Source organism: Rhopilema esculentum, unplaced genomic scaffold, assembly GCF_057945365.1.
Source record: "Rhopilema esculentum isolate cy_ngs unplaced genomic scaffold, ASM5794536v1 HiC_scaffold_31, whole genome shotgun sequence".
NCBI classification, from domain to species: domain Eukaryota; kingdom Metazoa; phylum Cnidaria; class Scyphozoa; order Rhizostomeae; family Rhizostomatidae; genus Rhopilema; species Rhopilema esculentum.
This window is the reverse complement of record NW_028300842.1, coordinates 1-26,904: the sequence shown is the minus strand read 5'-3', so window position 1 is coordinate 26,904 and position 26,904 is coordinate 1. Positions and strand designations below refer to the sequence as shown.

General features: G+C 37.2%; 1 protein-coding gene and 1 pseudogene across 4 annotated transcripts; one reads left to right on the top strand and one right to left on the bottom strand.

Moving 5' to 3' along the window:
• Positions 1-207: 207 nt before the first annotated feature.
• LOC148957351 (uncharacterized) lies at positions 208-8,114 on the top strand (annotated as a pseudogene).
• A 7,572-nt stretch (positions 8,115-15,686) lies between these two features.
• Positions 15,687-26,879, bottom strand: LOC135694968 (uncharacterized). Of its 4 annotated transcripts, none has more exons than XM_089115456.1 (3): positions 20,207-26,879; positions 19,167-19,232; positions 15,687-18,793 (listed from the first exon to the last, which is right to left on the bottom strand). In XM_089115456.1, exon 1 carries the CDS (start codon positions 22,381-22,383, stop codon positions 21,283-21,285), a length of 1,101 nt encoding a protein of 366 aa, XP_088971582.1. In that variant the 5' UTR covers positions 22,384-26,879; the 3' UTR covers positions 15,687-18,793; positions 19,167-19,232; positions 20,207-21,282. The 4 variants fall into 4 exon arrangements, with proteins under 4 accessions (XP_088971582.1, XP_088971581.1, XP_088971578.1 ...); XM_089115455.1 differs by having other exon boundaries at positions 15,687-19,232; positions 20,207-20,320; positions 20,727-26,879; XM_089115452.1 differs by having other exon boundaries at positions 15,687-19,232.
• Between the last annotated feature and the right edge of the window lie 25 nt (positions 26,880-26,904).

Sequence of the window (26,904 nt, the reverse complement as noted above, 5' to 3'; positions counted from 1 at the left end):
AAAGAGATGCAGTGACCCTATTACCAATCATTCAAATGTGGGTAGTGCCTTGCTCAATTGTCTGTTCGGACATGTGGCAAGCATACAATCAAATAGGGAACATCGGCTATCAACATCAGAATGTGAACCACACCTACAATTTTGTCGACCCAGTCACCAGGATGTGGCAGCGGGCAAAGAATGAATTCAAGTTATAGCATGGTTCAACAAATCAGGAGCTTATACCAGACTACTTGGCTAAGTTCATATGGCTGCAGAGATTCAAGGATAGTCCATTTCTTCATCTTTTTGCAACAAATTCTGGCATCAAATTGCAACAGAACTGTACGTTGTTTAAATATTTTCTTTCCGATGTCTCTTATAATACACCATTTCGAAGTTTTCGACGCCATAATACAAGTGGGGCAAACTCTGCATGGCTCCTCCACAATTTGTCAATGGCCAACTACGCAAAGGGATAGTGTGCTTAGAGAACATTGTATAGTGTATTTTCAGTCACGTGACCAAAATCAACAAGATTATATTGGTGTACTGGAAGTAGTGGAGGCAGGCGGCTGATTTCTATAGATGTTAAAATTATATTTTAATGTGATAAGATGGTATTTGGTATGCTAAATGGTTGTCATAACAAAAGTGAAGATGTACCTGGTCATTACCGCAGAGTTCCTGCTATCATAACTAGCATACAAGGAGTTGACAAGAGAGCGGCGAGGAAGATGGATTGCTGCCATTAGCCGAATTGGCCTAACTGAAAATATCCTTAAAAACGATTGGGTATGCTTTCGACACTTTGTCTCAGGGATTGCTGCAAAACCTTGGGATAGATTTAACATCGACTGGGTTCCAACATTAAATTTGGGTCACAACAAGCAAGGGAAAGCTTTGGCAAACATGGAAGCAGTTGCGGATCGCGCTGAGAGGACATGCTGCAGAAGGAAACGTATGGAACAGGATATCAAAGATGAAGAAAGGCCAAAGCTAGCGAAGCTAAATGAACCTGGAGAAAGCATTGCAGAAATTTTTGATGAGGTTGGCTTTGAGGATGATCACGAAGTTTCTTTGAACGATCTAGATAACTTGAAGCAACATCAGGACAAATCAACACAAACTGAAGAATTTGATTATGCCTTTAAAGAAAGAGAGAAATGCGTGAACGATGTATTTTCAGGAGAATATTTTTGTGAAGATGATGGCAAAGTCAGATTTTATACAGGCCTACCCTCTTTTGATGTGTTAAAGGCAACATATGAATTTGTATCTCCATGTGTGACCAGAAATTCACCCACAACAACAAAGTTCCAAGAGTTTATTCTTTTCTTGATAAAACTGCGGCTAAATGTACAAAGGTGTTATTATAGATTGCTTTGAGGTCTTCATCGACAGACCCTCAAATTTACTTGCAAGAGCACAAACATTCTCCTCCTATAAGAACCATAACACTGCAAAAGTCCTGATAGGAATCACACCACAAGGAACAATATCATTTGTGTCAAATGCTTGGGGGGCCAAACATCTGACAAACACTTAACTCAGAACTGTGGCATACTGAATAAGCTTCTTCCTGGTGACTTAATCCTTGCTGACAGAGGATTCACTATTCAACAGAGTGTCTGGTATCATCAAGCCAACATAAACATACCAGCTTTCACACGAGGAAAATATCAACTTGATCCAGTTGACATAGAACAGACCCGAGGCATTGCAAATGTCCGTATTCATATCGAGAGAATTATTGGATCACTCAGGCAAAAATATACATTTCTCCAAAGCACATTGCCTATTTGAACTGCAGCAAATTCGGACTGAATAAAGAAAAATCTGTCCCATTACTGGATAGAATAATAAGAGTTTGTTCAGCACTGGTGAACTTGTGCCCTGGTATAATTCCATTTGACTGAACTGGAAGAAGTTCAATTTTTTTTCTCAATATTTTGACAAATATTCAGGATATTAGTGACAGTTCTTTCTGCCTTTTGTATAAAGAACATGGGTTTCAGAGCGCAGCGTCACACTGTTAACATTTTATATTTTAGCCTTGCAATTGTTTATAACAAGTCTATACTTAAGTGGGCTCAATATGATCCCCTAATCAAGATTATATAAGCATACTTTTAAAAGTTTATTGCAAACTGATCACTGTATTTTCACCAATGACTCCACAAAGGCCACTTTTTGAAAGCTACTTTTTTCCTGAAGGGCTTGGGTTTTATAGTCATTAGCAAATGGATCACAACAATAACATTATTCAAACAAGGCTGCTAGTGGAAAAAAATCCTGGGGGTACTTGCTTAAGATTTGTTGCCAAAAAAGGTGTGAAAAATGCTAATTTTTCTTGAAGTGATGGTGGTTTAAAGAATTGATTATAAAATATATACAATATTCAATAAATTTACAGACAAATTGTTTGATGATAATAAAATGTTTCTTGTATTTAATTTACCTTACTTTTTTCTTCTGGACCCGCCGCAGCTTCTCATTATTTAGCCAGGAACCCCCTCCCCCTCACATGCGGAAAACCAAACGATTTCGAGCAGGGGAATCTCCATTTTCTACCACCACCAATAGCAGTCAGTCAAGTTAAAGCCGCTTGGCAGTCTCAAGTCAAAGCCTGTTTTTAACAACGCAAGAGCAAAAACTTTTCACCTTTCTAGAAAGGGTACTCTTTGGTGCAAAATAAGTGGGGTTTTAAATGTGTTGTACACCCCAAATATCAATGAGCAGGAGAGTCAAAAGAAAACAGGTCTGAAATATACTCCAAACTGATCCAAAACCAGAGAGATTTTGTAATTAATGCAATGGGAAGGATAAATAAAAACCACAGGATGCTTTTTCTTGAAACTTTAACTGGTTAAATATAACAACAACACAAACAGAAGAATGTTTATAAAGTAACAAAAAATGGTAAACAGCAAAATCATGAGACAGTTGGAAACAGCTCCATGTTACCAGACTGGATGCAACCTAGTAGATGCTTTCTCATTTGTGAGACATTAAATTCAACAAATGATGGATCTTGTCGAAAAGTCAAGCATGTTGCAAAGGCAATGGCAAATATTCCACAGTTAGAACCATTCTGTGGCTGCTGAACTGAAGCAACCATCATTCTAAACGGTGCACCTCCAAGCATACACTCAATTTGTTGTTCTACCTCATTTGAAATTACATTGTTGTAGAGACTGTCATAAATCTTTATTTCATCATTCTGGTAGCCAATGGAGCTCACACAAACCCAGTGACTGTAAGCTTTGAACTGCTTATTCGTATAAAAGCTGGTCTCAGAAACAACATACGAGAGAAGATCGCATGCCTCTAACGGAAGCAAGCAGTCAGGGTCTAACTATATATGAAATTAAGCCAGAGCTTTAAGATTGAAAAGATTTATACGCAATTTTGATCTGTTTTGATCTGATTTTAAAGACAAGACCAAGCAGAGTTTCATCCATTTATTTGCACCTAAGCGATTTCATGCAATTTCGTACGTTACTTTACCTTTAATTTTCTTTCTTGTCACCTCAGATTTCACTTGATTGTTACATTTTTTGCCGACAGTGAAGCTTTCTTTTCATTCCAGGTGTGTTTTAGGGTCGTCTTTACAATGGCACTCAGCAAGTATGAAGATTTCCTCTAATTCGGAAGAGACATTTTAGTGGATTTTTTAGCAGTCCATGGGCTAAACACATCTTGGAAAAAAGTTGACCTTGTTGCACATGCCTTTGCTGCAGTTGATATGAAGCTGCCCGTGGATATATTGACAAGCTGGTGTAGCTCTATGACAGGAACACACCAATGCAACCATGCTATTGCAACCCTTTGCAAGATTGACTATTTCTTAGACAAGGTTACCTTGATCCCTCATGTACTTCAGTTCCATGCAGTTGGAATAAGTCATCAAAGAAAGAAGTGAATCCAAAACAGATATAGGATATAGTTGTAAGAAAAAGATTCAGGTCAAAAGAGAAGAACAAGCCAAGCAGAGAGGAAGTCAGAAAGCCAAGCAGAGAGGACCCATCTGAAGAAGCTGAGAGCTTCATTTTACAAAATGTTGCTAATAGAGTGATTGAACTGCCTCGAAATGATACAAATGATAAGAAAATTTCCAGCTTTCTTCAGTCCTTACCATTGTCAAGCCAAGATATCCAGTTAACTGAGAAGAAAACAATGGGGCAAGCTGCAGATGATTTGTGGATGAACCATTTTCAGGACCTCTCACTGGCTCTACCCACCATGACATTCACACAAAAATGCACAGCATTATTAAGTGCACTGGTGCAATAAGACCCAAAACTACACCCCTGAGACATAAAGTAATGTACAAGTGCAACGGTATTGGTGATATCCCTGCATCAAGTGGGGAAGGCAACATGAAGACCAAGGAGTCAAAGAATTTTTTATTAGAGAAGGAAAAAATCATGATGATTTTAAAATACGAAAATGTGGCTTGTTTGTAGATGCCAAGAAGCCATATATAGCAGCAACCCCCGATGCTTTGGTTAATTGTAAGTGCCATGGCCTTGCAGTTCTTGAAGTGAAATGCCCATACAGCCTTCGTGCCATATGAAGATAAACGAGTTGACTGTACAAAATTGTGCTTTTTTAGCAGTGGATAAAAAGAAAGCTTACAGGCAACAGGATTTTTATAGATAATTAGTAGAGAGTGCGGGAAAATAACCGACCCGAGCAAGGCTCAAACTCACGACCCTTGACTTTGCACCTCAAGTGCTCTACTGCTGAGCTATAGGGTCTTTCTTTCAAGCAAAAACCCAAGGCCGAGTCATTCACCCGCACTGCCCCTCTCTTTTACCAGTTACACAGGTTATTTTCCTCTGCACTTTGTGATGGAGCTGCGATGGGTCCTCTGTAAATAAATGGAACTTGATCCAGAAGCTTCATCTTTACAGCTTTCCGTTGTTCTTTCATGGGAAATGACAAACTGTTTTGCGGTTTCTTGTACCCTTTTTCTTTTATGAATCTTGGCTGGATATCAGATTTCTTTTTCAAAGAGATGTAGCCCTTAGGTTTAAGGTCATAAGCATGTTCGCTATCCAGGTGCCCAAGGCCTTGTGCTACAGTTATTGCAGACTTAACATGTGCCATTGCTGTTCGAAGCGCTTTGTGACCTTGTTGAGCTTTGAACTATATCAGCAGTTAATTCGGCAATTTTTGCTAACATTATAACTTGGACACTAGCTAGATTAAAGATAAAACCAGGCCCCTCTGAATTATCTCGTAGTATTTCTTGAAAATACTTTACATTTTCACTTTCTTCTGAATCAGCATCCAACTTTGTTTTGTCTTTTTTTGTACTTGGCTCTTTATTACAAATGAGTTGTCGTGTGTGAACTGCATGAATATGTTTGCATGCTATGCCTCGAACATTGAAGTCAATGCAGCCAAAGTGATACATTTGTTTGCCTACACTGCATTTGGAGCAACAAATAATACAATTGCGCGTGTCTTCTATTCATGAAATACAGTAACTTCGACTATCATCTTCTTGTGAATGTACTCTTGAATTACCGGGGTCTACCTTGATTACCTCCTGCTCTTTGATTGGTGCACCACTTTTGTGACGTTTATCAGTGGCTCTCATTTTGTAGGTACCCTTCTTAATCAAGCCATCAAAAACCTGCATCACTGCATCAATTCGAAAACATAATGCCCATTGCTCAAAATGCTTCACACACATTGGGAAGAAGTAGCTGTAAAACCGCAGACATCTCTTCTCACATCAGCCACAAGATTCCTGGAGCTTTTTGCTGAATTTCGCTTGATCTTCCTCCAATTGCATCTTTTTCAGAGCTGCATAAACCACTGCCATGTTGTCTGTAGTTGAAATGTGTGATTTCAGTCTTTTTTCCTAATTTTTATCAACATGCCAAGCGCATATCAATTTCTAATTTGGTTTTGGAAAACTCAGAACCCAAGCATTGTAGAAGTTGTTGGCATCATCTAACATGAAGACTTGCGTCTCCATGTTCCCACACTTCGCCACCATGGCTGCAAGAAACCAGGAAAGAACCAGCTGATCTTCCCTTTTTGAAATTAACCATGCTACAGGCACTCCGTCTTGGGTTTCGTCTATGAATACACCAAGATGAACTGAAAGTCATATTGGTTCGCTTTATGGGTAGAGTCCATAAAAATTATTTTCTCCCGTATTTTTTCAGCATATCCAACTGAAATTTCGTCTGAATGCAAAGCAAAAAGTCTTCTGCTGGTAGCGAGTACTCATTCACTCCTTGAGGTTTGTACACAAATTTGGGATTTAATGTACCACTTTGTAGCTCATTGACCTAAAAGTCAACACTTTTTGTGTCTTTTTCCATCAAGTCTACATTTAGTTGATGTTGTTTGTGATTATGATGTAGATTATGTTTGTGTTGTCTTTGTGATCCATAAGATCCCTAAATATCCAACCTCCTGCCTTGTTACAAATCTCGCCCAATATCGACTCAACTTTCACACCTTTTGCAAGTTTTCCAGCAATTTCTTGTCTCAATTGGTCCTGAATCCTCGAATATCTGGGTTTCTTTTCATGGCCTGTGTGTCCAAGACAGGCTTCCACCACAACGTTCCCATGATCTCTTGACGAAATAACTTTCATGAAGACAGTACAATGTCGGCCAATCTTTGAACTACCTGGCCGCTTCATTGCCCGTTTGCCTGTACCTCGCGGCCTTTATGTGCCACTTCTATTGCACCAATACCAATCAATGATGGAGTTTTTGCCTTTTCTATTTATTTCTATTGATGAGCAATTTCTTGCAGTAACACCTGATTCACTGGTTGAATGTCAATTTTGCAGAGAAGGTTGGTAGAGATAAAATGTCCAGACTGTATCAGAGATAAACGCAAATATTTGGAGGGGTAAAAAAGAACGATTTTTGCTTTTTGTATCAAGATAACAAAATAAGTCTTAAAAAGCCACATCCATACTTTTATCAAATTCAGTGAAAACTGTTTTGCATCAAGCTAGGCTAATGTCACTTTGTTTTCTTGACAGAAAAGGACTTTCATAATGAAAAATTAAGGTTAGATGCTGAATTTTTTTAAAAGTGCTTAGAGGAATCCAAAAAGTTTTTTATGCATTGTATCCTGGTGGAGATTCTCAGCAAGTTATAAACTGTTCCCAGAAATGCATGTCTTCATCCAGCTAAAACAACTGTAACTGATCGAGACAGTTGTTATGTAGTTTGTGTTATGAATCTCTGCAGACCTATTGGTTATTGCATGCAAACAGAAGTTTTCAGGACAGAGAGTTGCTTATTTCATAACTTTAGTGTGCATCTTAAAGTTACCTGCCATTATTAGAGACAGAGGCAAAAATCTAAAGGAATTTGATGGATGGGAGTTGAGCCTTATTTGCACTGAAAGTATTGTTGCAAGTGATGCAAGCTTTTGAAGTAAGAATGTTTTTGTTGAACCATAGGTAGCTAAACCCCTCTCAAAATGTCCAAAATTCTTTTTTTATTCAAATGTTGAAAATATTCCTGAAAATACCTTGAAACATTACCTTTGGCATGGGGAAGTGACAGTGTTAACAGAATTTGGCAAGTATGCTTTTTTACATTTTGCTTAAGGCAGAATGTACGAGATTCCTCTAGCAACGTTCATAGCAATGCTCTTTCCGTTTTTCTCCTTGATTTGAGGCTGAATTTGCCCCGGTTCCAAGCTTACAGAAAAGCGCTTTTCATGCATGAGGCCAAAATGGGATAGATGTTAATTAGTGGTGAAACATGAAGCACCTAACTTTTGTTGGGAAGCAGTGTCATCTAGAAAACCTTTCAGTTCACTTAATGCTGAAATAAACGATCAGTTTTTTTCTGTCAGTTTTTCCCAAAAAATTTTTATATCCGTTTTCTCATCAACTTAACTGAAGGCTCGCGTGTTTACACGATTAGTCAAAATTCCTCAGTTTTTCAGTTTTGCAATGGATAGCGACATAGAACATGCTGCCTCTGCAATTATTATTGCCACAATTTCAAAACGAAAAAGGAGGAGAAACAGAGGTCCACATGGGTAAAACCATGGCTACAAAAACGTTCGCAACTAGGAATGTATGATACATTGTTGAGGGAATTTCGCCAACAGGTTGAGGATGAAACCAGAAAATTGCGATGAACTGTTGGCCTTGATACAAAATGATATTGCCAAAGAAGATAATGAGGGAATCTATACCTCCAAAAATTCAGTTAGCTGCAACAATTCGTTTTTTGTCGACTGGCGCTAGTTATGCTGATCTTCAGTATCAATTCAGAATCCATAAGAGCACATTATCAAGGATCATCCCAGAAGTATGTGAGGCAGTTTACAAACAACTGAAAGACACATATTTAAAAGTGCGTATTATTTTCTATGTTTAAAATTGTACAAAAAAGTTCAAAGGGTACAATAATCAGCTTCTGTAGAGGTTGTATCTTCAAATGAATGTGAGGTTTGAGGCAAAGAGGGCCTAGGAACAAATGATGACATGGGGGTGGACTGAAATTGTAAATTTGTTTCGTTTTGTTGTATTGGTATGCCTGACATCCCAAATTGGGCTTGAAATGAAATTTATTGAATTTTTAATTCTGCAAGTTAGCTGTTTTTTAGGTCAGAGACAGCTCGTAAGACTACGGCCACATGTTTGCCAAAAATATCTTCTGGGTCATCTTTATTCTTGCCACTGAGGCTGTATCCCCATCATTAATTATGTTCCAATGATGCAAAAAAATCTTAGCAAACTGATTCTAGCTTAAAAATAGTTTAGATATTGATCTCTTTTGTAATTTTTCATATTCCACATTATTTGGGGTTAAATAGGGGGCTGGGCCATACGGCCCTTCTGGGAATTCAAGGTAAATTTGGCAGTTTCTTCCTTCCTAGCTTTATATCTGTAATCACTACCTACAAATCATTTTTGTCACATAAAATAGCTGCATAAAAGAAACTAATGTCAAGTCCAGTCTACTGCATTCCTGGGGGAGTTGGATGTATGGGTGGGGCTGGGTGTGGCAAACTAGTTTGCATCAAAACTTAGAAATTTACCGAATTCCAGAAGCAATAGAAACCAAATATAATGGGATTTCACAAAAGAGTCAAGCAATTGAACTACATGAGCATTACTGTAAAAAGTTAACTCAACATATATAAGGGTATAGTAGAGCCCAACTTCAATTATTGCTGCTCTGTTTTGGGCTCCTGTTGAACTACTAAGTTAAATTAATTACAATTGGATAATAAAGCTGCAAGAATAGTGACAAATAGCTCAAAAGTGTTACCCTGTATAAATTAATAAATGAATAAATAAATAAACTTTACATAAAATAAATGAATAATCATACACTCTAATTGTTAAAAATTTGCTAGCATGCTTTAAGTTATTGTTTTTTAATTTGTGTGGAAGTCTTTGTAACAATTTCTTGAAGCTGTGATACAAAGTCCAACCCTACATTTGGTGCACCCAACCCTTGTTTTATCTCCACATTTTGAGCACCTTGGTCTGTCTGGTCTATGTTCCGGCCAGTGTTGGAGTCAATCATGACGAACATCATCTTGGGGGATTCTTGTGGGGGGTCTTCTTGGCCTTTTTGCAATATCATCCTCTGTTGGCTCAAGGCTTGGTCTGCCTCTTCCTCTTTTTGGCAAAGAATTCCTTACCAACGAGAATGCCACCTGTGCTGTGAAGTGCAGCAGATCTGTCTGCTCTGCTTGGGGTATGCCACCCTGTCCAGTGAGTCGTCGGTAGAGGCACCAAGCATTTATCGACTTGTTCCCAGGATCCGCATGTAGCCCTTTTTGCTCCTGTGGTGAAGTCGATACAGTGCTTGAAACATGTCAAACAAATCGACTCCACCCATTCCTCCATTATAAATTTGCACAATTGCAGGCCTTTCAATATCAACATATTTCCTTTCCTTTGTACTCCATCTTCTGACAGTTTCAACTGGTGCTGTGAAAGCATAATTGGAGCCAAGCTGCACCATTTTGTTATCATACCACCTCACCACGGTCAGTCCAGAATTGAGGTCAACTGCACCATCAAAAGATCCTCTGCCTTCCTTCTTCAATTCATTTTCTGTTTTCAAGGTGCATCCCTTGATGCGATTTTGCCGCAGGGTGCCTACAGCAAACAGCAAACATGCCCCATTCCTTTCACCTTGCCAGTAAAACAAGGTGGTGAAATAGTAATCAAAGAACACCTTGTAATTTTGATGCTTTGGCAAACTTGCACACATTCTTAGAATTATATCACCTGAACTTGAACCAATGCTCTGACAAGGCGGTCTTGCAGGATCTGGGGCACCATCAAGTTCAAAGTCATGGCAAAACCCACTCACGGAGTTTCGAGAGAATATCTTGAAACCCCATTTCTTTGGCTTTTTTGGCAAGTACCGCCTAAGGCTGCTCTTTCCCTTGAATGGTACAATCTGCTCATCAATGGAATTTTTTTCCTCTGGCTTTACTTTGAGGCAATTCTGTCGCAATTGCTCAAAAAGTTCTCTGATTTTATGAAGTTTGTCTCTGTTTGGGTCTCTAGGATCTGGTGCATTGCTATTGTCAGCAAAATGCAGGAATTTCTTGATGATCTCAAAACGATTTCTGCTCATTATACCTGCCACTTGTTCGTAGCGTGTTTCGGTCTCCCAGTACATACGATACCTTGGCATCTGCACAATGCACATGCGTAAAAGCACCCGAAGGTAATTCTCAATTTCATCTGGAGAGGTTCCAATTGAACCCTTGTTGATATTACACTGTCTTGAGTACAAGTTGGTCTGTTTGGAGATCGATCTGATCATTTCAACATTAAAAAACTGCCAAAGAAGTCAATTGGCTCCTTCAAATCTTCGTAACTTCCCAGATTATCATCTCCTTTGAATGCAAAATTATTACCAGCTGGTGGTCTTCCTTTTCTCCAACGGTACGTCCTTTCTTTTTCAACTTCAGGCTCTTCTGGAGACACATTATTACTTGCTAGACCTGCCAGTGGAATAAGGTCTGCCAAAGGAACTTCATCATCTGATTCACATTCATCTTCACTTGACGCATTCTCATCCTCTGATTCAAAACCAGGAGTGACAATCACCCATTTTTCCACCACACCCTCCACTTCATGATCTTCGATAAATGTTTCCATTTGACAATTGAATCAAATATTTTCCATGCTAAAAGAAAGCAAGTTTTCCCTTTGTGTTGACTCACATTTTCAGAATTGGTCTTAAACTACTATAAAACTATTTACAAAACTTAATCTGCTTCTAAAAAGTGCCCAGATCCTATTTCTTGTAACTATATTCAACAAAATCAGCAGTTTTTTCTGGGTTCTACGTTCATTTCAACACAAAAAAACAATGGGCCCAAGTGATCTCAAATATGCCTCTGATTCCCGCAAGGGCCGTATGGCCCAACATTAAAACCTATCTGAAATCATTCTAAAATGATCACAAACATTATAAAACACTTTGAAATAATAAACTTTGACACTTTTCCAACATGGGAGTATTTTTATTACCTAGTTAAAGTATTGATCTTACCTGGAATGGAGGACTGAATTTCACAAGCAAAGCACCTCTCAACCACCACCTTAAACACGAGTTGCCAATGAGAGGTACTCCATGCTATACTCACAAAACCTAGCATCAATTATGTCAATAACAAGAGCTATATGGCCCTTCCGGGCATCCAGGGAAAGCTTTCGGTTTTAAAATTTTAGAAAGGAAAGAATCTTCATGGGCCATATGGCCCTTCCAGGCATGAAAAGGTTAAAATCACCTTTTGTTGGCTCCTCTAAATCGCTTACATCCTAAAATTTAATTTTAGACACCATCAACTGAAGAGGAATGGGAAAAAATAGCACAGGAAGACGAAAATTTGTGGAATTTTCCAAACTGCATAGGGTCTCTGGATGGCAGACATGTGCAGATAAAGCAGCCACGAAATTCTGGGTCCTACTACTTTAATTACAAAAACACGTTCAGTATCATACTATTAGCACTAGTTGATGCCAACTACAAATTTATTTACGTGGATGTTGGTTCTAATGGAAGGATAAGTGATGGTGGAGTATTCCGCAACTCTTCCCTTGTTACTGGGTTGCAGGAGAATTATCTCACTTTGCCTGGCCCTCGTTCAATGGAAGATTGTGAAACATTGCTGCCATATGCAATGGTTGCTGATGATGCTTTCCCTCTGAAAGTCAACATGCTAAAACCATAACCCTTCCAAGGTCTTTCAAAGGAAAAGCCAATTTTCAACTACCGTTTGTTCAGGGCGAGGCGAGTAGTGGAAAACGCGTTCAGTATACTGGCGAATCGTTTTCGTGTATTACTATCCCTGATTTTGCTTTCATCCAAAAACGTAGAGAAGATCATTTTTGCATGCTGTGTTCTTCACAATTTTCTCAGGGAAAAGTCACCCGGAACATATTCACCTCCTGGCAGTTTTGACACCGAATGCACAGAAGATGGGACTATAAATGAAGGAGAGTGGAGACAAGAGGAAATGAAAGTGGCATGCGTCCTATAAATGTTTTGGGAAGTAAAAATTACACTTTTGACGCAAAAGAGACTAGGAAAAACTTTTGTCGATATTTGAATACGGTTGGACGTGTACCTTGGCAAGAAAAGTTTATTTCAATCTAATGTACAACAGGGGGAAAAACTAGTCAAATTTGCTCAAAATGGGTAATTTACGAAACAGGTCGCGAAAAGCATATAGAAAGAGGAAAGCTACTTCATATTTCGAAAACATACGCAAGGATGAAGGCAAAAAGCAGAGAAATGAGGCAGAAGCTGCATCACCATCGGTTGCAGAAACAACACCTTTTCGAGGCAGCAAGCAGCCTAGGCCGTCAAATTCTGAGGCACGTTCTTCCACCCAACTCTCGAGGTCAAGTAAGAAAATTAGCAGAGAAAATGAAAATGATTATTGTGAAAAGGAAAGTGAGGATTGTGGAGTGAACTCTGGATTTGTCCTAATTGACTTTGCAATCTTGTCAGACATTTTAGCAGTCTCTGTTGTCCAGTTTGTAAAAGCTTGAATTTACAGTCCCTTTGGTACTTACGGTACATGAGGCCCCTTTGCTTGCAATTATTGCTCGTGAGAGGTTAATGACAGAGTTTCAATCTGTTTCAAAGCAACCTGCACCATATGTGCCATGAGATAAACAGTGCATACAATGCATTGGTGGGTATGTGTTGAGAAAACTCTATTACACCATAGAAACAAACTCTCCACTAAACGAAACCACGAAGTCCATCATCATATGTGTCAAAGAGGATAATCTTGTCGATCAACTTTTGATATCAGCAGTGAATAGTGGAGGTCTGTGGGGCATTAAAAGGCCCGTATCCAATTCGTTTCTTGCTGCATAGAGCAAATTTAGAGAAGCAACTGTTGGAGCAAATATAACATCGATAGCAATTACTGCAATAACCAATAAGTTATTAGATGACTTCAATGTGAGAGAACTTTTTTCAAGTATTCTTGAAGACTGTCCTGCTTATGAACCTAAAGATGATAAACTAGCCAAAAACATTGTACAGGAAATTTTTACATTTTTTTTTTAGAGTATGGTCATTTTCACATGCAAAATCATCAAAAACAGGCAAAAACTCAAAGCAAGAAGTAAGAAAAAACAGCTTAAGAAAAGAACTGAAGTGAACTGAGACTGGTCATACTAAATCTAAGAAGAAATAAAGTTTTCCTTGTATACATACTCTTTTTACAAAATTATAGTTATAGTTTTAAACAAATTGTGAATGTTTTTTTAAACTAACACTGTGTAATAACCGTGTAATCTTTGCTAGTTTTTTGATAACTACATTAACAGTCTCTGGCAACTGAAGGAAGCTTCTTGCATTTGTTCGAAATTTTTATTAAGTCTTCAAATTTTTAGGCTGAAAGATTTGCAAATTTTGTGGTTGGTTCACTAGTAAATTTGAGAAATTCAAACTTTTTGCAATGCAACCTATCATCCCAATGCCTAAATATCTAATGTGATTCTTTGGGGTCCCAGTTGAATAAATCAGTCATCATTAAGCTTGTAAAGGTTGATTTAATTTAAGAGCTTTCAGAGGGTGTCTTAAAAAAGGAGTCAAATAATTGTTAGGGAGGGTGGCTAAAATTCACAATGTAACATGAAAGATATGGATATGAAGGATAGCTTCTCCCTACATTTTGCCAGTCACAATACACAAATTTAAAACAGTTGTAACTAGAAAGAGTAAACTGTTATTTCTTTTCATTGTCTTTAGTCTTACGCCTTAAGTTTTGAATCATTTATTGTATACCATGAATTTTTCTTTTTTAACCCATGGTACTTCCCCCTAGTATTTCCTGTAACTGTTCAAACAGCCATACCTCTTCATAATCATATTGACTAAATCTTTTCGTTAAAACATAAGGCACTTCTCAAAAGCTGCTGCACACATTCTACAGCAGAATAGGTAGTTATTTAAAATCCCCATAGTTCTGCTTTGAAATAAACAATTCTTTGGCAGCATCAGAAAATTCACCTTGATGAGTTGAAATGGTCTCTTTTCATTGCTCATGGTAGCCTAATAATTCTTCTTTGGGTCATTTAAAACGTTCATCATCTATTGAAGCATACGGTTTTAGAAAGTTTTTCCTCTTTCTTTCAATGATCGTGACAACTTCTTACATTTGGACAATCAAAAAATTGATCCATGTTGCTGCAAAAGTCAGCTGTTACACTTATATCTCCAGAGTAAAATGATCTCAATACGGCAGCTACACTTGAACTCAGCACCTGAGCTGCTAAACGCACCTTCATCTTTCAATAACTGTTCAACTTGATGTGATCAGTGGTTAGCCTTGGTAGAAGCTTCAGGCCTCGATCTAGGTCAGCTTGAAATGCACCAGTGATATGCCTCCAGATTAGATATTTGCCATTGTTCCACATGTAGCGACTACTTTGACCCGAACCATAGTTGAACAAGCAGTTTCGAGCTGTTTTGACCAAGTGGCATGGATCGCTGAAGAAAAAGATCAATCTTCTGTGGTCAAAAACGTTGATAGTACGATAAACCACTCAACTGTCTGTGCAGTAATCAAGGCCTTTGTGTAATTTAAAGAATTTACGATTGGGTGTTGTGGCAATGACACATAATTTGATGTTTAACTCTAAAATGGCAATGTATCTCCAAAACAAATAAAGAATTTGGCTACTCATGATACCATCTGTTGCAAAATAGGCTAATGGGAACTTCAGGTAAGATGGAATTCCTCTGACAAAAAATAAAAGTGGATGCAATGTAAGGGTTTTCTCTGTCGGAAGGCAGGCTTCATTTATCTCTCCATCTCCTAAGTCTGTGAACCCTTCTGATATCTTCATTTCATCAAATGAAACACAAACAAATTTCTGGTGACCTTTAGAGCTTTCAACAGCTTCCCTAAGTTCATTGAAGACACCTGAATTGAATCCAACTTGAGGTCGAATAGCATTGCGATGGTCTCTTAAAGTTCTTCGACTTGGTAGACAGAGAATCCCTGAATTTCTCAGTCTATGTTTTTTGGGCTTTTCTTATTCAGAGGGCAGTAGGAGATAGATTCTAAAAGTTGAAGAGATACGTTAGAAAAAGAATGGCTAGCGAGGAACGGGCAAGTGGGATATCCCTAGAAATGACAGAGCTTCATGAAGCCCTAGAAAACATAATTGAAATGATGTAGGAGGCAATGAAAACTCGGAGAGAATGAGAAGCAAATCGCAGAGACTGTTGGGAAGCAAATCGCTCAATGGAAACATTAGCAGAGACAGAGAGGGAGAAGGAAGGAACAGGAAAGAAGAAGAGGCACTATTATGGCTCAGACACAATTGAGTATTTGAAAGAAAAAAAATGATAGGGGAAGCATTTTATGGAAAAGAAATTGGAGTTGAAAGAAAGAGAACTGGATATCAAGGAAAAGGCCTTGAAAATAAAATAAAAGGAAGTAGAGGGGAAACTGCAATGTTGCCAGGGGGAGGAATGGCGAAGCAATATGCTGCTGCAGCTTGTGGAGAAAGTCAGTTTTATAAATCAACAGCAGCAACAGCAGCATATTATTTTGCAGGAGATCAAAGAGCAAAATGCTAAGATAATGAATTTAATTACACAAAGCTCTTCGGACTAGCAATTTTCAGGTATTTTTTTTAAAACATTGTATTGAACAAAATTTGAAAATTCAAATATTACCCATTCTAATGAAAGCTTAGAATTGGTTAAAAATTGTGTCTCTATCAAGTACCATTGGTGTCTCTATCTTCTTACCATATTTTCAGAGGTACATGGCTTAAAGTTTGTTGCACTCCTGGATTTCTCTAAAAATGCAAATACCTACAACTAACTTAAATACCAAGGGATATATCACTGTGGCTTCCTTTTGAAAATTCAATTTATCTGCCAAAATTTCTCTTTTATAAATGAGCATGATTTTTATAATAAAATTTTCCTTTTTATTGAGAGCAGTAGCTACTTGAGAATACATGTTAATTTACCTATATTCTGAGCTTTTTCCAGATCACAACTTTCAGCCTTTCAGCCTGTGCTTTAAGAAAAATTAAAATTTTTTGAAAATCATTTGCAAATAGCAATGCTCAAACCGTAATAACATTGATTGCAGTATTTTATAAAATTTAAGTTTACAATCTATTGACTTTTGCTGTTTTGTTACTTTAGAAAATTACTGTGCACCAGCCTGTAATAAGAGTGCTTGGTACTATATCAACAGAGCTTCATGTTTTATGGTATTATATGTTTTTGCCTGAAACTAGGAGTTGCAACTTGGGGCTGTCCTCGTCTAAGCACTAAAGTATGCTTTCATCTTGATGCAATGTAGCCATGAAAGTTATCGAAACTGTGTACATAACTGAGTTTTAAATCATAGTCCAAGTGGTTTTGAAAAAAACTGTTTTTGGTTTTAAACTTTCTGGTCTCCTCTGGCATATTTATATGAAATAATCTCCAAGTGCAGGAGGTGTGAGATTCAAATATTCTATGGCACTTGATCCATACAAGCATGTATTGGCATTATGAAGGAGAGCACTGACAATGTAGAACTGACCCGCAGGACTCAATTTTGACGAAAACCGAGGGGGCTGAAGTGCTTTACCAATTTTTAGATTCGTTTGTTATATTATTGGTTTCACGCATAAGACTTGTTACATTAGATAATTGCGTTTACAGCAAAATAAAGTATGAAATTATTGTAAACATAAGGTCAGATCCAACTCGAGGCCAATCCTTCAGAGAGGCTGGAAGCATTAGAGGAAAGCAACGTGTGATCTTTGCTGGGGTCATAATAGCTATGGACAAATTTGTGTCTGTCAATTGATGAACTTATTGACACCTTCATATTAAGAAATGCTGTGAGAAAGAGTACATTTTGGGTGCCTAAATAGAACTGATGATCTCAACCTAAAGAAACTGATTATAATTTAACAATAAACTTTCAATCATTTCATTTGTGTTTCTTTTTCCTTGATAATGAAAAATGCACGGAAAAAATCACCTTTAAGCCCTCAGCTAATCCATTTATTAAGCCGCTGCCATTTGAAATTGTCATTAATTTTTTGAGCCCTAATGTGAAGATTATGATACACTTAACCTTGAAGCTTCTCCTGATATACAAGGATAGGACGGGAAACAACATCCCTGATTTTATTCTATGACACTTTGTGCGATTCACTGAAGAACTCTGCATCCAACATTTCGTATTTATCCAATAGTTTATTTAGCAGTTTGGCCAAAATACGCAATTTAAAATTGTTTCTCAGTGTCAAAAGCCAGCCTAAAACCGATGGTCCTGCTCATGGGAGGGGAAAAGGGTCTGGGGGCGTGGCTCCCAGGAATATTTTGCAAATTCATGCCCTATAAACACTGGGGAAAAGGGGCAACGCCCATTAAACGTGCCTAAGTTCACATTTTAAAACTAAGGCATTGGTTATATAAATGTTATCAAATGCATGCAAGCTATTGCCTAGGCAGATTAGTTCCCAATGCAAAGATAACATTAGGGTAAGCTCAAGCCAAGGGTTTGCCTGTTGCTTGAGTTTCCATTTCAGGCAGAAGGAGCCCCAACAACTTCATGGCAATACAGAAGCTGGGGGAAGGCAACCAGAAATAATAGTTTTTTTATTATGTCACTTGCTTGTTAAACAGCAAAATATATTTAAAATAGGATAGGAGCATCACTTGAATAGTGCGATAAGCCATTACTTAAAGATGAAAAATGGACAATTTTGGAACTGCAACAGTTCCACTGGACTTTCTTTGTGGAAGTCTGTATCCTTGTAAATAAAAACCAATTGACTTTCAAGATATGTAATATTGAAGAAAGGCCCATACTTTGATTTCAGCATTTGCAATTTGGTTGCAGGATCCTTATTTTTCCATTGAAAAATTGGGATTAACAAGATCAAGGAACTCAAAGCTCTGGCAATCTGCAAAGCGTTCAGTTAGCATATTATTAATATTATCAGAGCTTCAAAATAAAGCTGCTTATTATTGTGCTTTCTTTCAGATCTTGATGATGGTTGACCAATCTTATTAAGCACTGAATCATAGAATTCTCTGAAGGTATCGTCATTGCGCATGTCAGAGAGATATGCTGCAAACTCTGCTATTGTTCCAACCCTATAGCTGGAGTCTGTTTTTGTGTTTTGAAGAGTCATATAGAGAATTGAAGACTGTTCTAGAATGTTGTGAACGAGGCAAATGAGGAAACAGAAAACAAAAGTATTCAAATACTGTAGTAGCCCACAAGCTTGGGTGAGGGCAGTATCATCCCAGATCTTTGGATTGTCAGTTATTTCCTGTAAAGCATCAAAAAGAATATCAAACTTTTCAAAAAACACTTTTACAGTGCGAGAGAGATAATACCATCTTGTCTCACCAGGGCGTTGAATTTCAATTTCATGAAATCCAAGATGTTCTTTTCTTTTGGAACTAAGCCTTGTAAAATTCCTAAATGCACTAACATTTGCGAAATGTTGCGAAGAAGGGTTTGAACACCAGAAATTCGGCCAGACATTACAGAAGCACCATCATAGGTCTGTCTGCATAATTAATTCTTCCATCATTGATTCGCCATATTTCTGCAAAATATCTTTAATAATAAAACTAATGGCAGATGCAGATATGTTGGAACTAACATAACAGAAATTTAAAACCTTTCAACAATCTCACCTTTCTTGTCAACACAAACAATGGCACTGAGTTGTTCCTTTGTACATACATCTGTTTTTCATCAACCTGGATGTATAAAAACGAAGATTGAGTAATCTCCTTATCTTTGATCTTGAATCACAGAATCTATACATTTAATAAGATAATTTTGAGTATCAGATGAAACACTTGTAAAAACTCCAACATTGCCTCTTTTCTCATTATCTAGCTTTCCATGAAGACGACGTTCAAAAACCGAATCAAATTTGACAAAACATTCCAGAAGCTCTCTGTAATTGCTTTATTCAAGCTAGTGTCGGATCCATCATGTGCTCTGAAAAATAACTCTTGCTTCCTTAAAATAGAACTGCTTCGATGAGAAATTTCAGCAACTCCCTGTTCTGTCAGACTTCTTCCTTGTGGTGATCTACCTCCTCTTGTCTTTCTCTCAAAAGAAACAACATCTATTGGGTCTTGGCTTTGACATGCTTTTTACAGTCAGAGAAAAAGCTGTGCATGTTAGAATACCCATTTTCTGCCCAGGTTTGAGACATACTGGCTTAAACAACAAACAGGGTCAGCAGAAGAGTCCTTGCTTATCCTCCCTCCCACAAAGCCAGTCTTTCTTAGCATACCAATCAAATTGAAAAACTCTGTCCTTAATCTTTAAGATTAAAACTGAGAAACAAGATCTCTATTGCCAAGAGCTTCTTTTGCACAAAGTTTCGCCATGATTATTCATCAAAATTCAAAATCTGCAATATATTCACTCGAAATTCTTAAAAAATAGCAGTCTTGTCGGACTCGAATTGAAAGTGCGACTTTACAATACGCTACAAGGATCTTTAGAAAAAGCAGTCTCTACTCTCAGAAATAGCAGGACCAAAGGTTTTCAAAACAATGCTGTTAAGTCTACGTAGGCAAGTCCTCAACCAATCAAATCAATACAGCTTGCTCCATGTTATGATTATTATTCTGGCGAGGTCCTGCTCTCCAGCTTGAGCAGGACTGCTCTTTGTTCTAGACTATTGTGAAGGAGGACTAAACATCAGGTATCATACCTATGGGCAAGACCAAAATACAGGGCTGCTCTAGTAAAGATCAGGACCATCTATGTAAGTATGGTATAACTGCCGTGCTCCTGCTGTTTACCAGGTCATCCAGGGCTTGATTCACTATGAGGAACAAAATATTTTGAGTAAAAAAAACTTATTTTTGGAAATTGTTGGTCCTGCTCAGCAGGGCCAGCAAGACCTTTGCTTCGCCACTGTTTACTCAAAGCCTTTCAATCATTGAAAGGGGGACCACCCGCTCCTGAGGCGGTGAAAGCTTGTTTTGGTAATTCAGCTGGATCAGCTCTTCGATTGGCGAAGTAGGATCAGTTCTTCGATTGGCAAAGTTTTGACATCAAGAAGAGCATTTTGTGAAACTGTTTAATGAATAAAGAAAAAACTAGCTCAATCAAAAACGTTCATTTATTTAGAATTATGATCGGGCAAGGTGTAGCTATTAAATCACTGTTTGCATTTCTTCTAATTTGCAACTACAAATGCTTCATTAAATGTTGACACAATTACTTACCTTCTTCCAGAGTAACAGCTTCATTCTTCCATAAAGGAGGACTTTGGTCAACTTCAGACCATTTTAAATTCATATCTTCAATTGCTTTGCGTTCCTTCTGACAAACTTGTCACAAACAACGTCATACTGGTACTAAATCTTTTTCTGTGTTCAAAAACAAAATCAAATATTGGTCTGGAGAAACCTCAGACCGTTGTATATGTCAAACATTTATTCCAAACATAGGCTTCATTTGCTTTAAATGTTTTTTACATTGAAAATGTCTTATTGTAATGTTCACTGCATTTACTTTATCAGCAACCATTTATAACGATTTATGTGAACAATTTTTTTGCGGTACAGAATTTGAAAATGGCTTTGAAAAAAGCAAACATTTTACGACATACTAAAAGCTTTTTCGTCTGACACTCCTCAGAGCAAAAACGTCAGAATAGGTTCCGAAAAAAACACGATGGAAAAATATATACCCAGTTGTGGATCGAAATAGGCCAATCAGAAAAACGCAAGCACAAGACCGGTATAGTTGACCAATCAGTGCCGCGAGCCTAAGGAAAAATTACCAATGGAGTCCAAGAGAGAAAACGAACTCCTTTTGTCTACACAATGGCGGCTTTTTCGTTTTTTTGTAGATTGACTCCAAAACTGCTAGATGGAAGGACGACCGGGCTCTGCCAATTATCCGAAACATGTCGTCATTATAGAGTTTTGCACAATCTGGGTTGTCTAAAAGATGTTGACCAATGGCAGAATCACTTGTTTTAACAGTGTTTCTAGACCTACAAGATCGAGGAGGCTGTTCTCTTTGAGGGGCAGTTTTGTTTCGTATGTTGGAAGGAACATGCTGTTTTATCCTATCCCCCAATCTTTGGGTTGTGCGTCCTACGTAGCCAGAATCACACTGGCACGTAAATTCATAAATGACGGAACTTTTTTGTTTGGTAGGAACGCAATCCTTTTGAATGGATGGAAGGGCTCTCCTAGTGCTGTAAACAATCCGAGGATTGACAGCAAAGAAACAATTGGTTATGGCTTGCCTAATCTGACTCTCGAATCGCAAGGAAGTGTTACCAATCCATGATAGTTTCAAATAAACTGGGCACTTTTGCGGACCAAACTTTTGAACAGCCGAAAAACTTGCGATCTTCTCCTTAGTATAAGATAAAATGACGTCTTCAGGATAGCCGTTGTCCAAGAAGATCGTTTTGAGTTTTTCCAGTTCAGCGTGCAGTTTAGATTTCGAGCAGATCATAAGTGCCCTATGTTCTAATGTTTTGACAAGGTTGACTTTGCGTTGTTTTGGGCAAAATGAATTCCAGCGTATGTACTGACCGGTAAAAGTAGGCTTGCGATATACACTGGTAAGAAATCCAGTGTTAGACTTTTCGACCAAAACATCTAAAAATGGCAAGGAATCATTTTCTTCCTTTTCAAACGTAAACTGGAGGGCTGGGTGTAGGCTATTTAGGTGTTTTAGAAAAATATCACACTCAGCCTCTGTTTTGAAAATGGTATATGTGTCATCCACATACCGAAAATAGACACCTGGCTTTTGGTCGTAGTCGAACAAACGCTCTTCATGAAAGCCAACAAAGATATTGGCCAAGGCAGGTCCCAGAGGTGTAGACAAAAGGAGTTCGTTTTCTCTCTTGGACTCCATTGGTAATTTTTCTTTAGGCTCGCGGCACTGATTGGTCAACTATACCGGTCTTGTGCTTGCGTTTTTCTGATTGGCCTATTTCGATCCACAACTGGGTATATATTTTTCCATCGAGTTTTTTTCCGAACCTATTCTGACGTTTTTGCTCTGAGGAGTGTCAGACGAAAAAGCTTTTAGTATGTCGTAAAATGTTTGCTTTTTTCAAAGCCATTAACGATTTATGTATGTTGTAATTTTTAAGTTATCCTAAATTAGCTTTGATTGATTAGCTAAATAAGATAGCAAACTTTTAAAGAAATTGATACTAAAAAACAATAGTAGTAAACTACTATCTAATTCGTTTTTGGGGAATGGTACTTAAAGCATTATCTAATACACTTGAACACAGCTCTACATCATCAACCAAGAAAACGTTATCCAAGACATATCAGCAATCCTCCTCATATTCAACTGATCAGTAACCAGAAGGGTTTCAACAGTTCTCTTTTAATTTGGGCGACTTCAAAAAAAAACTAAATAAAAAGTTTGACAAAGCTGTTGCTTTTACACTGTTTAAAAAATTATACAATGAGAAGTTTCAATCTACCTGTTTTATTCACCTGTACAATAGTTCTGTCATTTTGTTGATTTTTTTGTTCCAATACATAGCAAATTCAATTATGACATCATCTCTATTTACAAAACATAAAACTTTCCTTTGAACAACAGCCAAGAGCAACGGACGATAAAACATGTAACATCTAATGAAGTGGAAAGATAACAAAAGAAATCAGGTAAATAAAAAAGAAAGATAATAAAAAGTCAATAATTAAGACAGAAAAAGAGTGGAAAAAGAGAAGTTAAGAATGGAAAAAGAGTATACCAAAAGTAAATTTAAAAAAATAAGCAAGAAGTAAGGCCTTTTATGCTCAAATCATAATGTTGAGAAAAGATATCTAAAAATAATCTGAAAATGTAAATTTCTTACGTTCTGGGGAGGTATTTTTGTCAACCAATTCTGTTGACCCACACGTGTGGGTTTTCTTGTGAAGGAAGCTATACCAAAAGTAAGTACAAAATCACGTGTCGTGCTACAACATCTTGTAAGGATCTTATCTTATGTGTCAAAACGAGTAACAGCCATGTCTAATGCTCAGGAAAAAACAGTGAATAAAAGGAAACGGAGCAAAATTTCTGTTGAGCAGCAAATGTACGCAAGAAAAGTGAGAGGTCTATCCGACCGGGCATGTATATTTTAACTTTTTTAGTAGGTACTTGAGTCTTGGGCCTAATATTCGTGGGGGCGGGGCCCAGGGGGAAGGGTTTGCTGAAAAGGTGAACCTTTTCTATTTTTTGTGAATGTTTTTTTTGAAATTTTATGCAAGGATCCACCTTTTCCATTAAATATCATCAGGGACACGTTAATAACAGCATAAGGGCCAGTATATTTAAGTTCACGCTGACTGTTTTAAATTTTTTCGAAAATCTGATGCTAGATTGTTTTGATTTGTTCTTAAATTGATAAGGTAATAGGGTGTAATCTCTTTAAAAAATAATCGTATTTAACCATATTTATATCTTCTCATCAAAATGTTATTTGGGAAGTCTGAAAATGTTGGAGATTTTCAAAATTATTGTCTCATAAGTTGTTCTTTGTCAAATTCCTCTCCCACCCTAAGTCAGGCACACGAGGACATTTCAAAGAACTTTAGAGGATGTCTCATACACATATGGGTTCTTATTATGGAATCTTATTATGGAAGAACATCCTCTGTGGTCTCACATGGAAGAACACACATTTCTGCTGTCATATGTGACTCACCATACTGTCATATGTGACTCACCATACTGTTAGGGTCAACCAAGGGTGGGGTCTATGTAAATTGCACACTGGATATAAGCTAGATGGTGAATGATGAAAATGTGCACAAGGTTTCATAGCCAAATGCTTATGCGCAAACAAACAAGCTGCTTGATAAGAATTGTTATGAAAACAAGCAGATTGTATGTTGTATTAGGCATTTACTTCCATCAATTTGCTTGCATTATCGTTAAAAAACTGCAGGCCCCACAACAGAAAATAATGATCATTTAAGAGTCATGCACATGCACTCTGCCAAAGACCATGAACAAACCTATTTCAACTTTTATCCCAAAACTTTACTTTGTCTTTGTTTTGCAACTGTATGCCGAGAAAATTTTGAAGTTCACATTTCAGCAATTTCTTACCAAGATTATCAATAATGAAGATGAGAAAGAATCATGAAATACTCAAACTAATGTTTTTATTTATGCAGCAGTTGGAAACTTTAGGCCACCCCTGCATTTTTGAAGAAAAATGACCATTGCCAACAGTCAATGAAAGCTGCTAGTAAATAGACATAGTCATTGCATCCATAGATTCTTGTTTGCTTGTAATGTTAATACTATACTTTGTTATTTGGTAGGTTTAGTTTCAAGCAATAATCACACTTTTATTAAAACTATTGAATTTTCAGATTGATTCATGGATCAATGACAAAAATCACTCACCACCACCAATTTTGTTTTTATATTTATTTGCTCAATGGACAAGTTGATATGAAAGGTAAAATAAAGTAAAAAAATTTCATTCTTTGTTCTAGGAAGGAGACTGCACAGAGCTTGCTGTCTATACTAACTTGACTTAAAGAACATTAAAGGACAAGTGACACACTTTTCACCCTATCTTTTCTTTTCATTTACTAATAGATCATCATTTAGAAGTAAGTTTTTCCTGGTTTAGAACAAAAAATTCTAATCAGGGGGCGCAGGGGGCGCGATTTTCCTTTTTATCACGTGACCCTATGACGTACATTGTGATAACTCGGAATTTTCCTGTCATTAATAGAGAGTTTACGAAACGCGACGCGACAGGTCCAGACGAACTGAATTCAGTTAGAAGCGTGTTGTAAACCTTAATATTGCACTGTATACCAGTAGCAGCAGTAACAAATTATCACAATCTACGTCACTGTGTCACGTGATTCATTTCCCGCCATAATTTGAAAAGGGTTTTTAAGTAGGAAAATGAAATCAGAAAGGAAAAATATTTCAACAGCACTCTCATACAGCATTATACTTTAAGTTAAAAGAAGAAAAAAATTTGGCGCCAAAAGCGTGTCACTTGTCCTTTAATTTACATTTCTACCAATTCCAAAGTACCCTTTTGAAACTTATTTTTAATTCAAGTGGATTGGAATATGTTTGTAAGAAAGGTGGACTCCTTAAAGAGTAAAAATTCTGAGGAATTAAAATCAAAGCAATTTTCCAATTAAGGATATTGATTAAAATCAGAATTATGAGATTATTTTTACGACTTTTATGCTATTGGTGCATTTTATTCTCAGAATTTAATTAAAAGTTCTAGTTACTACCACAATGAACATTCTTGATGTGATTCGGTCCGTAGTCTCTAGTTCATTGCAAGTTTATTGAACAAGAACAAGAATAACAAATAAGACAATAAAAAACAGGGTAGAAGTGTAACTGTAAGATAACAAATGTGACGTTTTTGAAATTTTAGGAAGATATCATGCAATATTGTGAGCTTGAATTCATCTTGTGTCTTTTAAAGGTGCATGCTTTTTATAGCAAGGATATTCAGAATGTTTCACAGTTTTTGTCTTTTTTTTGTCTCATGCTGCTTTTGCTTATGCCAATGTCTTGAATTTATTTTGGACACTGTTGACAATTTTTATATTCCGCTTGTGTTGTAAGGCCTGTAAAGGTGCACAATTGTCACCGGCCATGCATTTGAAAATTTTGGCTGCTTTAGCTGAAGTGATAAAGATATTGAAAAAATTCTTTAGGACACCCAGAGCTAGTTCAGAAACTGGACGAGGCGGGAGTAAAAGAACTTGTGGACAGTTTTTTGCGTGACTCTGAAAAGACACATGTCACCGGCACCAAATTAAAAAAAATCGAAAACATTGAAGAGGACACTTTTGATGATTTTCTTGGTAAGATATGTTTTCTAAATTTGCCTTTTTGGGATTAAAACAGATATGTTTTAACTATTTGCATCAATTGTTGTACAGGTTCTCAATTACCTGCAATAGTTTCATTTTCAATCCAAGGGAAAATGGAAATCTTCTTGACTAAACACACTACGCTAAAAAAGTTTCGGAATTTTTTGATAAGAGAATTATGTCAACGAATTTGATTCCGTTTCGCCCAGATATGCGAACTTTATTTTCTATACGCAATCTAGGTTAAAGTATCCTCAAAAAATTTTATGAGCTGGAAAAAACGGCAACTTTTTAATTATAATAAAAAAACAGGATTCGTATGAATACCTTTCGTCTCTTGGTGTTGCAACCTTTTTTGGTCTCAATGATTTTTAACGTGATCATGTTTATTTCCATGCTTTCAAGGTCTTTACAAGATGCCTGATTCAGTTTTTTGACTTAAATAAGATGTTATAATGAAAAGCAAAGCTAAAAAATGCAGAGCAGAATTTGTAAGGGCCTGACTTGATAAATTTGATACTCGGAGGTCGGAAATAAATAATTTTTACTATTT